This window comes from Alligator mississippiensis, chromosome 5 (assembly GCF_030867095.1).
Source record: "Alligator mississippiensis isolate rAllMis1 chromosome 5, rAllMis1, whole genome shotgun sequence".
Classification (NCBI taxonomy): Eukaryota; Metazoa; Chordata; order Crocodylia; family Alligatoridae; genus Alligator; species Alligator mississippiensis.
The window spans coordinates 130,668,231-130,686,893 of NC_081828.1; the positions used below are offsets into that span (position 1 = coordinate 130,668,231).

The 18,663-nt window shown below is 43.7% G+C and overlaps 1 protein-coding gene across 1 annotated transcript in view; it reads right to left on the bottom strand.

Annotated features, from left to right (window-relative positions):
• ITGA9 (integrin subunit alpha 9) overlaps positions 1-18,663 on the bottom strand; it is a 381,381-nt gene that overhangs the window by 37,039 nt on the left and 325,679 nt on the right. Inside the window, exons 26-27 of the mRNA XM_019483333.2 lie at positions 15,295-15,396; positions 1,163-1,282 (exon numbers count right to left, since the gene is read on the bottom strand). Of these exons, the coding sequence (XP_019338878.1) occupies positions 1,163-1,282; positions 15,295-15,396 (222 nt within the window). The remainder of the gene's footprint in view (positions 1-1,162; positions 1,283-15,294; positions 15,397-18,663) is intronic.

Below are 18,663 nucleotides of genomic sequence, written 5' to 3' on the forward strand. Positions count from 1 at the left end.
TTGCCCCTCATTTAGAAGGCAAAGAACTCATTGAGGAGTTCCGCCTTGTCCCCCCTGTCTGTCACCAATTGCTTTTGCCCATTCAGTAGTGGTCCTATACCACCCTGGGCCTTTCTTTTACTCCCTATATATCTGAAAAACAATTTTTTGTTATCCTTAACTTGGGATGTCATCCTCAGCTTCATGGCCTTTCTAACTGCCTCCCTACAACTGCAAGCTGAGGAGGTATACTCCTCTTTAGCAATCTCTCCCTGTTTCCACTGCTTATATGCCCCCCTTTTTCCCTTAGGCTGCTCTGGATTTCTCTGGTCAGCCAAGGAAGCCTCTTTCCCCCTTTCCCCTGCATCGGGATTGTCTCCCTCTGTGCCCGAAGGTTCGCTTCCTTAAGGCACAGCCACCCTTCCTGTGGAATCAGCATAAAAGTTCCAAGCCCCTGCCTTCCCAGGTTGACCACAGAGTGGCTGCCATCAGGGTGCTACTACTATCTGCCCCCTTTATCAAATTATAGTGCCTGAGTTACAACAGTTATTTTATGTGGGGTAAAGGTTGACTTAGTGACCACTGACTTTCACATCAGGACTACAAGTTACTTATCTTGTTTGGGAACATCTCTAAAAATGTCTTCAAAGAGTGGTTCTAAAGAATTCAAGCTTTGGCTTCCCTTCCTCCCCTCTTCTCCTCAACAAGAGTAACCACAGGCTGGTTTAGGGGATTCCTGTCTCTCTTATCCAGACAAGTCTACGTATGCCAACTCTCAGAGGATTGCTTTATACCTTTCACTTCAATCAGAGCACAGTTCTTCTGAAAAGTCAGGAAGAAATATCTAAAAAACTTAAGCATGATACAATACTTTAAAAAATGATTCTCTTTTGTTGTGAAAAAGCCATACATTGTTCAATATTTAACATTCTTCAATGCAAATGCCAGCTTATTATTTCATCTCTACAGCAGAAGTTTCCCTGTACCTTAGTAAGGAAAAGGATATGAAAACTCTTTTGATTTATAATGGTTTCTATAATAAATGATATTTAGATGAGTATTTAGCTACTAAAGCAACAGATACTAAATGTACAGGTCATGAGATACAGAAAGACAAATTTACATTTTATTCCAAGGTTAGGGCTAATTTTGGTATTTGCTTTGCATCTGACTATTATCTTACCTTCCATAACAGCACAGCCAACAACAGGAAGATAAGAATTCCCACCAGCAAACTGATGGCAATTATCCATCCAACTACATACCCACGAGGCTCCAGATTGTGCAAGGCCTCAAAGACCACCTACAAAGCAATTAGAAAAAGATTATTTTATTATTAGAAGCAGTATGGCTTTCTATTGTACTTATCTTATGAACTTCACAGCATTTTGGCTTGCTGATCATATTTTTGTTTAATGACAAATAAACATGGAACACAGCCTTCACTTCCTATGTTCTGCCTATTTTCCACAAGTGATTTAAGACTTATTTTAAAATGGGATTCGAGTATTACTAAATATCACCGAACAAATATCTGCTCCCACTCCAAAACTCTTTCACATCTTGCTTCTTTACCAGTCTTCAACAATGCATAGAGGCTTGCATGAAAAACTTTATCCTTCTGTGCATTCAAAATCCCATGACCTCCAAGATTGTTTTGTATTTTTTTATCTTACTCATCAAATCTTCAAGGCTTCCAAAATTGTAGATGCTTTGCATGAAAAACTGTATATGCTGACATCATAACCATTTTCAATGAAGATGGGACAATGTTCCTAGCCATGTTCACTCTCTACTTCATAAGAAATTCAGAATGAATGAGGCATGGGCTCCAATCAGGACTTTCTCCCTCTTGATTCAATCCCTACATAGGTTAATAGGTGCATTGTGAGTGAAGAAAGGACTCACTATGAGGATAGTGAGGATTCCTGACCTCATTCACAGTGTACCTCTCCTTATGTATATGGAAACCATACACATATCTTAAATCAGGGATGCCCACAGAGCCACATCATCTGTCCCAGCCCAACTTTTCTCCAACCCAGGCTGGGATGGGAAACTTCCCATGGTGGCAGCCAAGTGCAGGGTGGCAGCAGCAGTGCTAGAGCCCCAGCAACACTGCAGAAACAAGCCTGGCACCGTTGTTTCTTTTGACAGTAGTAGCCAAGTCCTGTGATACTATGGTGCTGCAGGTGCTTCAGTGCTACTGCTAGGGCTGTGCAAATTTCAGCAGTCATTTCATTTAGTTTCAGATTTGGACGTTTTTGATGGTTGAAACACTGAATCTGAAACAAAATGCAAGGCTCCAAAATAGCTTCAAAACAAAATGGGCCATCCAAAATGTTTCAGAAATCTTCCAAAATGATTTGGATGTTTCCTAAATGTTTCAGATGTTTCAGAGGCAGGCTTGCAAGGAAAGAGAATCTAAGGGTGGGGGAGGGTGGGGGGGAGGACTGCTCTGATACTGACATCTGTAGCTGGCCAGTGACAACGATCTGTCCCTGAGGTCCCTTCCAATCCCAGTGCTCTGGGGGAGGGACAGAGAAGCACCATAAAAAGGCTGTTTGTGAACTGCTGTATGTCATTTTGCAGCTGTATCTGTGAGTGTTTGGAGCAGCAACAGAGAGCAGCATCTGTAAGCTTGGCTTGTAGCTTGGTAGTGCCTTTCTACCAAGTTGTAGCCATTGCCATTAATCCTTTCCTATTTACCCTTGCCTACCCTTCCCCAAAAATCCTGTTATTTGTTCTTCCTATTTTTCCCACCCAAACAAAGAGAAAGCAGTGCTTTGGCTGGAAAGCACTCAATACACACACATTTATTAAACACACACTTACACAGACGCACATTTTTTCCAGCACACAAAATATGAAGCATGCTGGAAAGGCAAGTGCCAGGTCTTCTGGCCGGGGAGGGAGAGGAGGCAGAGGGAGAGCTGTAAGTCCCCTCCCCCCCCACCCCTCCAACTTGGACGCAGCCTCTTCCCTAGCACTAGCAGGCATGAGACTTCTGGTGCTGGTGGCAGCAAGGAGGTGGGACCAGTGCCTGCATCTGGACCCCCTCCAATAACACCAGTCATAATAATAACTCCCAGCGCCACCAGCATGACAAGCAGCATCAGCATGATAGTCTCCTCTACCCTCATCTCAGTTCCCAGCCTGAGCCTTCCAGTGCCAGAGGAGGAGCTGGATCTGGAAATAAGAGGGCTGAGCTCCCTAGCAAAAGAAATTCTGGGGACTGAGGAGGAATCTGAGTTTGTGCTCTACTCCTAGTTCCCCTAGAGCCAGGTTTCCTTCCCTGGATGACAGTTCAGAGGAGGCTGAGGTAGAGGTTGTGGAGGCAAGTGGCTCAGCTGAGGCTGCTCCTCCTATTGTTATACCTCTTCCTCCTGAGGAGGGGGATCAGACAGGATCCATACCCCCACCGCAGAAGTGAGTGGGTAGTGTGGTGTGGGATCATTTTGAGGTGGCAGATGATCCCAGGTATCCTTTCTGCCTGCACTGCTGATGTAAGACCAGCCGGGCAAGGAGGAGGAACACTACATCACCAAGGGGATGCTGATTCATCTCTGTAGGCCACACCCTTGCCCTTGCTCTTCCTCAGCCTGGCACCAGTGGGAGCGTGCCCAAAAAGAAGTCCCCCTCTTGCTCCAAAGCTCCCGTCCCCCTGAAGCAGAGGCAGGCCACCCTGAAACAGTGGGGGAAAGGCGGGCACATGGGGGCACGTTGCGAAGGCAAGCGAGATCACTGAGAGCACTGGGGAGATGCTTGCTCTGGATGGCCAGCCCTTCTCCCTAGTTGAGTGGCCAGGTTCAGGCAGCTCATGGTGCTCATGCCCCATCCTACCAAATGCCTGCATGCACCACCATGAGCAGGACTGGTTCCCTCCCTGTATGAGGGATGCAGGCAGTACTTGAGGGAGGAGCTGTGCAAGGCAGGTCCACAGGTGGCCCTGCACTTCACCTCCAACATCTGGAGCAGCCAGGGTGGAGAACATGCCTACCTCTCCCTTACAGGGCACTAGTGCCATCAGTCAGGCTGTCAGTGGGCTCTCCTTCAAGCTAAGGTGGTGGACGAGTCCCACATGGCAATGGAGATCATGGGAACCATAAACTTCATGGAGCACGGGTGGCTCGTTGGGCAGGGCGAGCTCACCCGTGGGTTCACAGTCACTGACAACAGAGTCAATATGGTCAAGGCAGTCTATGATGCCAACTTTGTTGGCATCCACTGTGTGGCACACAAGTACCACCTCACAGTCTGGGACACCTTGGAAGGGAACAGGGCCGCTGGTGATGGCGCTGTCACAACCGGCCAGCTCATTTCGAAGTGCAGGAAGGTGGCAGGCTACTCCCACCGCAACATCAAGTGGGGCAAGATGCTGTGGGACAAACAGGCAGAGCTGAGCATCCCGCAGCACAAAATCATGCAGGATGTGGAGACTCAGTGGAGCTCCACATACCTCATGCTAGAAAGGCTGGTGGAGCAACAGAAGGCCATTCATGAGATGGTCTTGCTCGGGGAGATTGAGATCAGTGGCCTGCTTAACAAAACAGAGTCCTAAATACATCTTTCCTCAGCTCTGCACCATAATAGGAAAAAGGTGAGCAAATGTATTGGTCATGCACAATATGTGAATTTCAAAGTCTTATACTTCAGTCAAAACCTATTTTTCACTGTAAAAAAATATTTCTGTTCAACAAAGGGTATTTACTACCAGATATACATTTTATCCCCTAAAAAAAACCACAAGGTTGTTTGGTTTGTTCTTTTTCTTAATAAGAAAGGAAAAATATTATCCCTCATTCCCCTCTCCACCCCATTCAAAAATGGGGTGACCTTTGCTCAAAGTTCTCAGAATTTAATCTGAGCTGGGACTGTTGAGAGCAAAATTTTAGCCATAAAGGAAAATCTGGGAAACTGTAAGTGACTAACAATAGAGAGATTGAATTCAACTGGAAGGCAGCAAAAATGGTATGTTGATAGTAATCTTATGAAGAGTTTAGATTATGGATTGTATACGATGGTTTGGATAGGGATGATCCTGCCTCAGGCAGGGGGTTGGAATAGATGACCTCTGGAGGTCCCTTCCAGCCCTACTTCTCTATGACTCCATGATTCCCACATATGAAATATCCATAAGGTGGTCACCCACTCTTCCCTTCTTCCATTGTTGTGATCTCTGCTGCTACTGCTGCTAACAGCACAGTTCATAAGAGAGCAATGATGATGTGATACCCTACAAACATACATACCATACAGTCATTCTGCATAGAAATTTAATATATATGCGAAAGGAAGCCAAATTTGTATTCTATCACCATTAATGGTGTCCACCCAAATAAGTCTGTACTAAGCTGATAAGACTGCACATTTTGAGAAAGAGTGATTTGTACAGATCCTTTTTTCCCTGCCATGCAAACAGTTTTCACAGTGATTGACAATTCTATCTTTCCAACAAACATCTGTTCTCAATGAAACGCTGAACTACTATTAATCAGTGGCTGCCATTTTCAAAATACTTTCTTATAGCCCATTTCCTTAGAATGCACAAACTGATCTGTAACTGGTACTAAAGAGGTGGTAATTTTTTCCCTCCAAAATGAACAGTTTCAAAAGCAAGTCAAGAATAGACTTTTCTATAGTAGGCAATTTCAGTGAGAAAGAGAATTCAAACACAGTCTGGAATTTAAAACCATGAGATTATACTACATATTGTTTTATATATGCTGGACATGAAAAATAGACACCTGTTACTTTTAGTAGCAAAGGACTGGAAGAAGTCTAAGTCATTAAATCTAGCCCCCTGAAATTTCAGACAGCCGTGTAACAGAAGTTTATTCCAAGAAAGTTACACAAGACTATCCACAGAGCAATGTGTTGGTTTTTTTTTAAGAAGGACAGGGTTCATAGGACTGTAAGAACGTAGGACTGGAAGGTAGGTCTGAGGTCATCAATGCAGGATCATCCCTGAATAAAACATCTCAGCCAAGTGTCTGTCTAACCTGCTCCTGAAAATTTCCAAGGATGGATATTTCACAACTTTTCTAGGTAGCCTTTTCCAATGCTTGACCACTCTCACATTCAGGAAATGCCTCCTAATCTCCAACCTAAATTTTATCTGATGCAGTTTGAGTCCATTGCTCCTAGTCCTATCCTCTACAGCAATAAAGAAAAGCCCATCTCCATCCTCTTTACAATCACCTTTCAGATATTTGAAGACTGTAATCAAATCCCACCTCAGTCATCTCTTCTCCAGACTAAATAACCCTAGCTCTTTCAGCTTTTGTGCATAAATCATGCTTCCCAGGCTTTTAATCTTTTGTATGACTCTCCACTGGACTCTTTCCAATCTGTCCACATCTTTTCTGAAGTGTGTGGTTCAAAACTAGACATGGTACTTAAGGCAAGGCCTCACTAGTGCTCAATAGAGCAGAAGAATCACTTCCCTTGATTTGCGAGACACTCCTGGTAATACAACCCAATACACGTGGGTTAGGGAAGTAGATTTCACAAACAAGTTCCATCTAAATCTGCAATCCCTTATTTTGCTGAACATACAAAAAGCAAAAAATTCAATAATGTATTTGTATTAAAAAACACAAGTACCCTATTGACATCACAGGGTGTGTCTACATGAGATACTGCCTGTACAGTAGCCAAAAAATACTGTAAAGTAGCGTATCACAGTATGGACAGTGCTAACATGCTACAGCACAGTATCGTTAGGCTACTGTGCAGTTGCATCACCTAAAAGAAGTTTGCCTGTGCTACTGCACAGTAACTGCAGTTACTGCACATTTATTTAATACTCGCTAATACAAGTACTAAATAAATGCACAGTAATGACGGTGCAGTATCACCCCATGTAGATGCACCCATATTGTATGAGACGTTCCTCTGATCTAGTCACCTTGGAGAAAACCAATGATTCTTACTATCAACTTTTAGTTGCTTTCACATACTTGAATAAAAATTTAGTGCAGTATTAGCTTACGTTTCTCATTTCTAAAGCAGTAACAATAGTATATATTAATGCAGGGTTTTGCAACCTTTTTGGATCATTGTACCCCCCGGCGGCAGAACATGGGGCAGCGTAGCCCTGGACACCGAGTGGCTGCAGCTGCCGCGTGTGAGCTTCCCCTGCCCCCCGTGTCCAGCCAGGCAGGCGGTGCCTGCACAGCAACGCAGCACAGTGCATGGCAGCACTCCATCCCTACCTGCCCACACATACCTCTTGCAGCCTTCTCAAGTACCCCCAGGGGTATGCATACTCCCGGTTGACAACCCCTGCATTAATGGAATGGAGGGGTTTACCCTTACACTTGATGTCATGGATAACATAACATGGCACTTTACTTAGACAAAACTAATCCAAATTCAAGAAAATGTTTCCTTATCAGGAGAATAAATCAATAGGAACCAGCAGGTATCATATCTTCAGGCTCTCTTCTTTGGGAAAAGTCCCAAATCTAAAGTTTTAACTCTGGAACCTGGGTCTGATCTTGTGTGTTTGAGTTTGATTTCTCAGAATAATTCCTAAGGAACGGCTTTCCCCAAACCTTTTTCCAAAATTAATCTTTTTCAAAACACAGAACAACTGAAAAAATTAAAAGGTATTCTGAGCAGTTTACATTTGATAAAAGCTACCTTTCACCTCAGAAAGAGGATCAACTTTCAAACATCAGCACAAAGCATTTGTAAAGTACTGAGATGCTTGGACAGTTTGAAAACTAGTATCAAGAGAATGTTAGATAGAGAAATCTTTTATCTTGTGTCACTGTACCAGTGTGGCAGCTGCTCTCTAGCAGAAGCTACAAAGTTCTTCCATTTTGTAGCAGCATATACCAAGCAAACTGCTTCTCACAAGACTGATACCACAGTTATTTCCAATCCTAACTATAAGAAAAAAACTGTACTATCTCAGATACTGCTGTGTGGCAACTTTGACAAATGCTACCTTTTAAGTAGCATCTGTGTGCAAAATCAGGTGATATTCATAATTTACTACTGATACTAGATACAGGATTGAAGCATATTGGCCAGTTTGAGCCTGGCTTTCCAAATCAGCCCAAACTCTACTCTTCTGTGGCTGTTAGATCAACTGTTTCTCACAAAATATATCTGGTACCTTCTGATAGTCATGCTTTGAGCAGGGGGTTGAACTAGATGACCTCCTGAGATCCCTTCCTACACTAATTGTCTATGATTCTAATGCCAGTGAATCAATTATAAATACTTAAAAACAATACTATCTTCTTTATAGTTTTGTGGGTTGTAAAGGAATGGGATGCCATATATCAGAATCTATTTATTCATCTCAAGCCCTCAAATACCAGCCACAATTAATCTACAAGCACAATATTGATCTGGTGTGTAATTAAAATAGTCATGATGCTGAGAGTTCTAGTAAAGAAACAATAGTTAAAAAGACACCCCTCAACTTGACAAGAATAGTTGTGAGACAGTCTTATAAGATCATGTTAGAATCATCACTGACAAGAAGACATTCAACTGAGCAGTGGGAAGCAGGGAAACAAGGGAAGCAATGCATCACTCGAAAAAGGCTGGAGGCAGGCAACAATACTCCTGAAGAGAAGTCTGCCAACTCATCCCCTAGCTTCTTGGATTGCTTGCCACTGAACAAGCTATCAAAGACAAAAGCTGAAACTTCCTGTTCACGTCATCAGCGCAACTCCTTTAGGGTTTCCCAAAGTCATGAAATGTAAGTTAATGACACAGAAGAAAAGAGGGGAGCATGGGTATTGTTGCTGGAGGCGGGGGGGGGGGGTGCAGAGTCTAGACACCATGCAGTCACAAAATACAGAGTGAATTACAGGTTTACTTTCATGCTTTGAATAAACGCCAAGGGAATGCAGTGATGTAAAAATGGTTCTTTTCACAATATATCAGGAGGTGTGTGCGTGTCTTTTAAATTTCACACTGCACTTATGGATATTTAAAGTAGTACCCTGAATGATGAGCTACTGAAGACAGGGGAACCTTCTGAGACCAAAGTCCCATTTCATTGTACATAGTATATGTTGAATCTTGTTTTCGTCAGTACTATAGAAAAGTGCCCCTTGTTCCACAAAATGCAATTTCATCCAGAACCCACGTAGCAACGAGAAATTGCTCAATCCTATTGCCTTCTATAATTTTGAACTTTTATGACAAAAGGCTTCTTTTGAACACAACGTCTGGCTATGCTGCATGTGTGTTAGGTATCTGACAGTCTTTGCTAGCAAAGTGAAAGGAGAAAAGAAAAGTTCTTAAAAAACTTATTCTTCATTATTTTAATTCAGCTGATGATTTGAGTATCTTCTTATGTCGCATTTGCTTGAGTTATATATATGTTTAAAATAAAGCTTGTGCCTAAATCATTTGCTGAACAGGAAGAAGCTGCTGAATGAAGACAATAATCCAATACAACTATTTTCAATGCATTACTGTCAGATATTTTTTAGTAGTTTCTCCTCTTCTACATGCCTCTTTAGTCATCCATGTCAAAGAACTGTCATATTCTTAATAGTTCAGAAGCACAATGAATTCTGGGTAGTTTACCCATTTTTACGTATGAGGAGACCCACCCTTATTAAAAATGCTGTTATATTTCCCAGTTACCACTCAAAACTTCTGTGAGATGTAATGTTTTGGATGATGCACCACAATATTATAGCACATATTTAAAATACTAGTATTATGACACTAGACTATTTGTTGCTTTGGATATCATTTCCTGGGGATCCTAGGAAATACATTATTGAAAAAAGAGGTTTTAGGTGTTCAAAACTATTATACCTATAGAAAGTCTGCATGCCCAGAATGCATGTTAGACATTGCTTGCAGTGATGTATCCCAGCACCTCTTCACCTCTATGCCAATTTCTGTCTCAAGAAAAACTGTGACAGAGGGCAAATATATCCATTATCTTTTATGACTATTATGTGTGTGTGTGCGTCTCCTTGCTTAATAGTGTATTGCTTTCTGCAACATACAGAATGGCAGCTGTAAAGTATTTCTTACAAAACCACCAAGAAAAGTAAAACAATGAAAATGATAAGACAGCAGGTACCCAGCTTCAAAGGAGTTAAGATAAATAACTGGCTGGCCATCAGCTTAAAGAAGAAGATACTTTGCTGGCTCCATCCAGGATAAGATGTTTCACTCTTCCCACAGCTAAGTTAAAGATCAAAGGAGCCCTACAAATCTTAAAAGACCCTCCAGAAAGGACAGGGAGTTGATGAGTTGGAAGAACTTGCCTATGCCAAGTCAGATATGGGGAATAAGCCAGACCTTCCTGAGCTATAGGTACATAGGGAAAACATAAGTAAGGGAATATGCATAGATATCTCTTTGCTATTTTAATTCTTTCTCTAGGCATTGTATAGCGTTCAGCTAAATAAATCATGCTTTGTTTTGAGGAAGCCATTCCTGAATAACTTAAAACATGTGCATGCTCCTAGAAGAAAACCCTTGCAGGTCCAACTTTAGGTGGATGTATGTGAAGTAGTCAGGGGTAGTCCCCAGAGGATGGTAACTCTGGTTCTGGTTGGAAATGGAGCAAAATGTAAAAGTACCTCCAGGACAGATAAAGGCCCAAGGCTGATGCCTGTGGGAAAATAATGGTAAGACCCTAAGAAAAGAGGAAACCACTCTAGAACTACCTTCTAGCTTCTGGGGTATTCCCTTGGAAGTTGGTTCCAGATCCTAGCCGCCCTGACTGTGAAGTAGTGCCTTCTGATATCCAGCCTGAATCTGCTCTCTGTCAGTTTATGGCCATTGTTTCTTGTTACTCCCAGTATTGCTTGGGGGAACAGGGACTCTCCCATTGCCTGCTGGTCTCCGTTGGCCAGTTTACAGATGGCCACCAGATCCCCTCTCAGCCTTCTCTTGTGGAGGCTGAACAGGTTCAGGTCCCGTAGCCTCTCTTTGTAGTGCCTGCCCTGCTGCCCCCTGATCATGCGGGTGGCCCTCCTCTGGACCCTCTCCATGTTGTCCACATCCCTCCTGAAGTGCGGCACCCAGAACTGGATGCAGTACTCCAACTGCAGCCTGACCAATGTCGCATAGAGGGGGAGGATCACCTCCTTGGACCTGCTCATTGTGCATCCGGGGATGCATGACAAGGTGCGGTTAGCCTTCCTGACTGTGTCCTCACATTGGCAGCCCATGTTCATCTTAGAGTCTATAATGACTCCAAGATCCTTTTCTGCCTCTGTTCTGATAAGAGGGGAGTTCCCCAGCCTGTAGGTATGCTGCTGGTTCCTTCTCCCTAGGTGCATTACCCTGCACTTGTCAGTATTGAATCCCATCTTATTCTCATCTGCTCACCCTTGTAACCTGTCCAGATCCATTTGCAGCCTGTCCCTCCCTTCTAGCATGCCCACTTCTCCCCACATCTTAGTGTCGTCTACGAATCTGAACAAGGTGCTTTTCACCCTCTTGTCTAAGTCGCTGATGAATAGTGCGGGCCCGAGGACCGAGCCCCCACTGCCTATAACCCTCCAGGTCGAAAATGATCCGTCCACCATCACTCTCTGGGTGCAGCCCTCCAGCCAATTGGCGACCCATCTGACTATGTAGGCATCAACACCACAATCTCCTAATTTTTTAATGAGAATGGGGTGAGAGACAGTGTCAAAGGCCTTCCTAAAGTCCAGAAAGACCGCAACTCCTGTGTCCAAGGATTTTGTGACCTGGTCATAGAAGGGCATCAGGTTGGTCTGACATGACCTGCCTCTAATGAACCCATGCCCCTAAGCATACGCTTCCCTGCTTGCCCCTCGCAGATGTGCACCTGGATAATTTTCTCAAAGAGCTTCCCCAGGACCGAGGTAAGGCTAACAGGCCTATAGTTTCCTGGGTCATCCTTCCTCCCTTTTTTGAAAATGGGGACCGCATTGGCCCTTTTCCAGTCCTCTGGCATCTCACCAGAGCACCACAAGGTCTCATAAAGCTGTGCCAGGGGTCCTGCAATGACCTCTGCTAATTCCCTCTGCACTCTGGGGTGGAGATCATCAGGACCTGCTAATCTGAACACGTCCAGTCCCACCAGAAGCTCCCTGACTAGGTCCTCTCTAACCTTGGGCCTGGCTACGCCTCCCCTGGGACCATCGGGGATCCTGGTGGGGGGGATGACCTGGTCTCTGCTCAGAAAAACGGAGGCAAAGAAATTGTTAAATAGGTTAGCTTTGTCGTCTGGTGAGACCACCATATTGCCAAGCGCATCCTGCAGAGGCCCCACATTACCCGGAACCTTCTTTTTACCCCCTATGTATTTAAAAAAGGATTTCTTGTTTTCCTTGATCTGGGTCGCTAGTCCCAGTTCCATCTCTGCCTTGGCCTTCCTAACAGCCCCCCTACAATCCCAAGCAACAGAGGTATAGTCCTCCCTGGTGATGGCCCCTCTCTTCCATTGGGTGTATGCCTCCTTCTTAGCTTTGAGACGTTCCTGGATGTTTTTGGTGAGCCACGGGGGCTTTTGAGCACTCTTGCCCCCTTTGTTCCGTGTTGGGATTGCCACGCTTTGGGCTTGGAGGATTTTCTCCTTCAGGAACGACCACTCTTCTTGGACTCCCAACTCCCCTCCCCTCCAGGACTGCTATCTTGCTGCAGGTCTTTGCCACCCTGCACTGGATGGTGAATTCCAATAGGCAATGATTGCTATCACCCAGGTGATCAAGCACCCGCAGTCCCCTCACCAGGTCATCGGCTGTAGCTGGGACCAGGTCTAACAAGACATTTCCCCTGGTGGGACGGTACACCTCCTGGGTTAGACGGAGGTCCTGTAACATGGCTAGGAACCTACATGAGTGGTCAGACCTGGCTGACTGCTCTTCCCAGCAAATGTCTGGATAGTTTAGGTCACGCATGATGACCACATCCTTTGATCACATCCTTTGACTTAACTTAATTTTGTTGCAGAACCAGGAGACATTTTAGCTTGCGTTTTCCTTCATATGCCCAAAGTACATAAACTCTCAGCTTCTCAAGAGAAGAACCCAGAATTATTGGGTTCATCTGAATGGAACAAAATTCAGGATTTCCTTGTCTCCATGCTGGGTTTTCATTATCATATCTTCCCTTCAGAGCTGTATTCCACCTCCTGTACATCAACAGCAATTTTATGGCACTATCCCTGGATCTGACAAGTCAATCATTACTGTCTTCTAAGATAAAAATATTGGGGGGGGGGGATTAGAGACAAATCTACCTGCAACCCCATGGACTCAAAAATAAAGAATTTCACCACTGTGAAACTATTAGTTAAACATCAGTTCCATCCAGTGTGCAATGATGTAAATATTAACACTGCAGTCCTGATAGATGAGACTAATTATGTGAACAAGGCAAATGAGCTACTGACATTAGAAAAACAATACATCAGCCAAAAAATTCAGGGAAACTGCTGATGCTTGTCTGTGGTGTGCTCTAAATTCATGCATCCTTTCTGAATAAAGGAAGTTCAAATAATATTTTCCAAAAGAGACATTCTTGACAATTTATAGGCCTTTATTTAAGGTTTGGCCTTCCCCTTTCAAAGTGGTGTAAATAGACTTGTCCTGGTGCGTTAATACACTAATTTGGGATGTTCCCCACTTCTGTTTTACACTGTCCCCATTTAAAATTGCTTAAGGTATGTGACTGGTGCTAAACTACAACAGCTTCCAATAAAATCAAAGACAGCAAGTCTGCAGGACTATTTAAACCAATCTTAATTAATAAGTCTACCTTGAGTTTCCAAACTAAGACACTGACTGAAATTACTGTGGTGGAGTGGACCCAGACAATTTTGCTTGGCATGCAAAGAGAACAAATTTATCAGCTGATTCAAAGCACATACATGAACAACTGCTCAGAGGAGCTCATTGTCCAAATGGATATGATACAGCATTTGGTGATCAACAGCAGGAAAACAGAAGGGGATTTAAAAAAGATGAGAGAGGAGTAGACAAAGAAATAATATTTCTCCCGTTTCTAGTTACAGCTGAATAACTGTGGCTTGTAACAAGTATTGTTTGTTACAGCATTCCACCAGAAGAGGGAGAAAGGGGGGAAAAAACTGAATACGTTTAGCCAAACCACATGTCTTAATTTTTTCCTTGAATGTGCCAGAGTAGAAAAGCCAACAGACATATGAAAACAACATAAAGAAGATTGAAAAAAGCATTCATATTAGAAAAGGGTGAAATCAGCAAATGAAGTTACACTGTTAAAATATGCCAAGTATGTACCCTTTCAGTAGAAGCTTCCCAGAAACTAGCAACCTTTTGCTTCAAGATTAATATATCTTCATAGCCTATAAGATGAACTTTGTAATCACTGTAAGTCAAGGCTGGATGAAAGGCTTTCCAGGGACAGGAAAGGGACAGTATTTTTTTTCCAAGCACTTGATGATAACAGTGAAATATAGCAGACCTCCCATTCCTGGATAAAAGCATCAAATAATAATTATCCCTTACATTTAAGAAATGTCCATCACACTGAAAGATCACCAAAATTATCTGCAAATGGTAATGTACAGCAGTGAAAGTCTGGCCCCATTTAGACTGAGTTCACGTGGGCTAGAATTTACCAGCTCCCAACTGCTGCTTCACTTATTAATGAAATGTAGTCACAGAAAACCAAGAACCAACAACAAAGAGAGATCCACCCTAGGTAGGGTACTAGAAAGTACTGCAAGTCACTTACAAGGTACACTGGCAGAAAGGTGTGGGGAAGTGTGGCTATAGCTGTGCCAAAAACTGATTTATCAGATAAGCTGCTCAACCAAAATTGATGAAGCTTTCTGTTGAAAAAAAGACTAACAACTACTGATAGACTAGGATAATATTTGCATAAATTCTTCTGAATAGGGACACACTTGTAAACACCTGGTCAAAAGCCTAGCTAAAACTGTGGAACTGCATAGCCATTTATAAGCTATTAATAATAATGTCATACTCAAAAAGATTTTGGTTTGGCAAAATGGAGTTTCAGGGAGAATCTGAATTAGATTAAAGCAAACATCAACCTCAAAATAGGAGGCAGAACCTATTATTGGCAAAGGTATTCTGAAAGTCATTACACCTCTGGCTAGGGGCAACACAAAATATACTGCTACACATAAGCAGGCCATCACAGTGAATGATATTATCATGGCAAGCAAAACCACAGAAGCATTAGGCAGCAGCACTCTGTTCTCAAAGGAAGTCAGGCTCACTAGGAGTTGGCCAAACCCCCAGCCTGACCACAAATTCCAGCCGCCTTGCTCCTTGAAGGCATTCCAGACCAGTGGGATCTGGAGACCTTTCTCTTCAAAACTCATTTACTTACTGTTGCATCTTCAGAATTCCCATTTGGCACTTCCACCACCCTAAGTGTTGTGTCGACCCTCACCTTCGCCCTGGTCACAAACTGGATGACTGATGAACTGTCCTGAGGATTTAAAAAAAATAGAGGCAGTTAAAATAGCCCTTTCCAAGCTGGGGGCAAGGATTACACTGGTAATTATTACCTGAAACAGAATGCGTCTTTGGACTAGTGACCTGCTATACAGAATCCATTATCTCAGATTTAAATTAAACCCATTTCACAAAATGAAATATGTTGTGGGCTCTTTAAAAAAACAGCACGCTTGGTTTTGGTCTGTTTTAAAAGTCCCTCAAACTTACAGTGCAAGCACAAAAATACAGAGAGTGCTGCCAATCCACACAAACAAGTTAAATCTTAACTGCTTCAAACCACTACTTGGTTCCCAAATGCTTAGAAAGATGTATGGAAGCTAGGATGGACTCAAGCATGGTATATGATAAAAATTGTTTAATTACTTAAAATAAAACTAGCCAGAGCACACGGCAAAAGGTTGAAATGTTAGATTTATATTTCCCATAGTAACATATATGTTGCCCTGTATTTTATACAATAGATTTAAACATATTTTCCAACCAGCTGCTCTTTTAACTCTTTACACTTTTACACCGTAGATTTGAAGGTTTCTTATTATTTAGGGCTAGAATTCAGATCTTAGCATTTAGTATGTGTAACACCTTTCCCCCATGGAATAAGATAGGGTGGTTCTCATATACCTTTCAGAGAAGAGATGCATGCATCCCAACATGGCATTCCCACTGCAGACCCTACCCACATCCCACCCCTCTTCTGGAAAGTTGAGATCCCGCACTCTCCCTAACACAAGCAATAAAGGGTACCCTAGCACATCACTATGAAATGCGGTGAACAAAACTGACACTTGCATTGCATGAATAAGCTGGTAATTAAGGACACAGGTGTACCCACTTACAGGTACAGTTAAAAATTCTGCATACATGATAATTAGGGGAAAAGTGGATGCAAGCTTGCTACAGGGTCTGTGCACAGGGCTGAATTCCATAATTGCAGAGTTAGTGCACCCGCTGACTTAACTTGCTTATTTGAAGGTCTCTTATATGGGCATAACTGAAACATTTGAAATAGGCCTAGTGTACATTCTCAATTTCCAAATATGGACAAGAAACAACATGCAAGGTCCTTCAGCTGAAAAGAGCCAAACTGATTTAATCAACGTTTGCAGAGTCTGTAGGCAAAGATCTCTCCGTTTCTTACTTAAGAAGCTTTACAGACAGATTTAAAAGATTTATTTTATTATCATTCTTCCCATTTATCTTATAAGATCACAACCTTACAGAATCTCGCTGTAGCTATACTGCTGGCGTTCCACCCACCCAAAATAAGCTTATCAAGAAAAATAAGGGAAAATAAAATAAATCTTTCTAAGTATACAATTTGTTTCATTCATCAGCATAAGAAAGCACTCTACTTAGGCTGCTATCATTTGTTTCTTCCCACACATGTCATGCACTTTCTTATCATGGTTATGTTATTCCTTCTTTGTATGACAAACAGTTGAAATAAAAGATTAAGAATACTTTTCAGGCCTCTTCCTCTGTATCTCAGTCACAGGCAGATAAGGATAAATGCAGGGATCACTGTCTGTTCATGCTTTCTAATAAGCTGTCTGCATGTAGGGTGAGTTTTCTTAGTTATTTCCAACTACATCAGTCTCTAAATTTAATTTATTTCTATTCTTAAGATACTTGGGAAAAATCAGCAAGCCCAGCATTAACACTGCTCATAAATGTGTCCTTTTTAATAATTGTTTATAACATATGCTCCGTTCAGATTGGACAGTACACGGTGAGGAGTGTTTGCTAGGAAAGGCTGAGCACCCTCATGTCCTACTAAATGTAATGAGCAATTGCAGGTTCTCAACATCCCATAGGAATAACATCCTTTAGTCCCTACTTCTGGAATTTTACACCCTTTTACATCTTAATTACAGTATTACAGGAAGTAACATATCATTCTCAAGAGTTTTCAAGTGTACTACAGTACACAAAATCAACTAGAGAATGGCTGGTCAATGGCTGGCCATGAGAAAGATGGGATCAATTTTATAAAAAATAACCAAAGGCATAACAGGCCAGCTCCATGCTCTCCAAGGTGCTGCCCAGGACTGCTGTCCTGCTCACCCTCTTCCCCTCCAGTTATGTTACTGCAATGACACAGGTAAGAAAAACAAAAAAAGATGAAGGCCTTAAATAAGAGGTTCTGGATAGGGCTGTATGAAAGGGATATGTTTCGTTTCCATTTCGGATTCAGCCGTTTCGGAGGGACAGTGATTTGTTTTGGTGTTTTGGAACACTGTTCCATTTCAACATTTGGCTGAATCCATTTCAGAGTTTTGATGCTGTTTCGGAGCCGATTCTGAGCCTCGGATCAGCCGGGGTGAGGCAGGCACAGCCGGGAGGCTGCAGGTCCTCCCGCAGCTCCTCCGGCTCTGCCTGCCTCTCCCCAAGCAGGGAGAGACGGGGGAGAAGCCCCCATGGCTGCCCTGCCTGTCCCTATCACCCAGCTGGCCACAGTCACCTGGCACAAAAAAGCCCTGCACTCACTGGCTATAGCAGCGGCGATCAGGGCCTCAAAGCTCATGGCATAGCCCCCCTGTGCAGTGGGGGGGGGCAGCAGGGATCGCCTCCCCCCACACTTGGCACTGGCACAGCAACTGTCGCATCGCATGGGTGTGGTATGGCTGGGAGCTAGCTAGGGTGGCTCCACCTGTCAGCCAGAGCCCAGCACTGCTCAGCCCCAGCAGCCCCAGCTCCCAGCTCCCAGATAGCGCACATTCCCCTGCCAAGCCACACTGTGTCTGCGTCATGAGGCAGCTGCCGCACAGGTGCCAGGCAGAGGGAGTGATCCCTGCTGTCCTCCATTGCCCCACGCTGCATGGCAGGGGTCTGCCATGAGTCTTCAGAGGCCCTGATTGCTGCTGCTATAGCCGGTGAGTGTGGGGCTTTTTTTTTTAAGTACCGGGAGGCTGGGACCAGGCTGGGGATGAGGCTGGGCAGGGCAGCCATGGGTGCTTCTCCTGCAGCTCCTCCAGCTATGCCTGCCTCTGCCCTGGTTGGGGGAGCCACGGGAGAAGCCTGTATGGCTGCCCTGCCCGGCCCCATCCCTCACCCAGCCCCAGCCTCCCAGCACTTTAAAAGGAGGGCTGCAGGGCTGTGCTGGATTCTTCCTGGTGGGCACAGACACCAAGATCTGCAAACGGGATGAGACCAGGCTGCTGTCCCTACTCCAGTGCTGGGATTGGAAGGGACCTCAGCATTGGTGATGCATACGGGGTACACATGGGTGCACATGCAC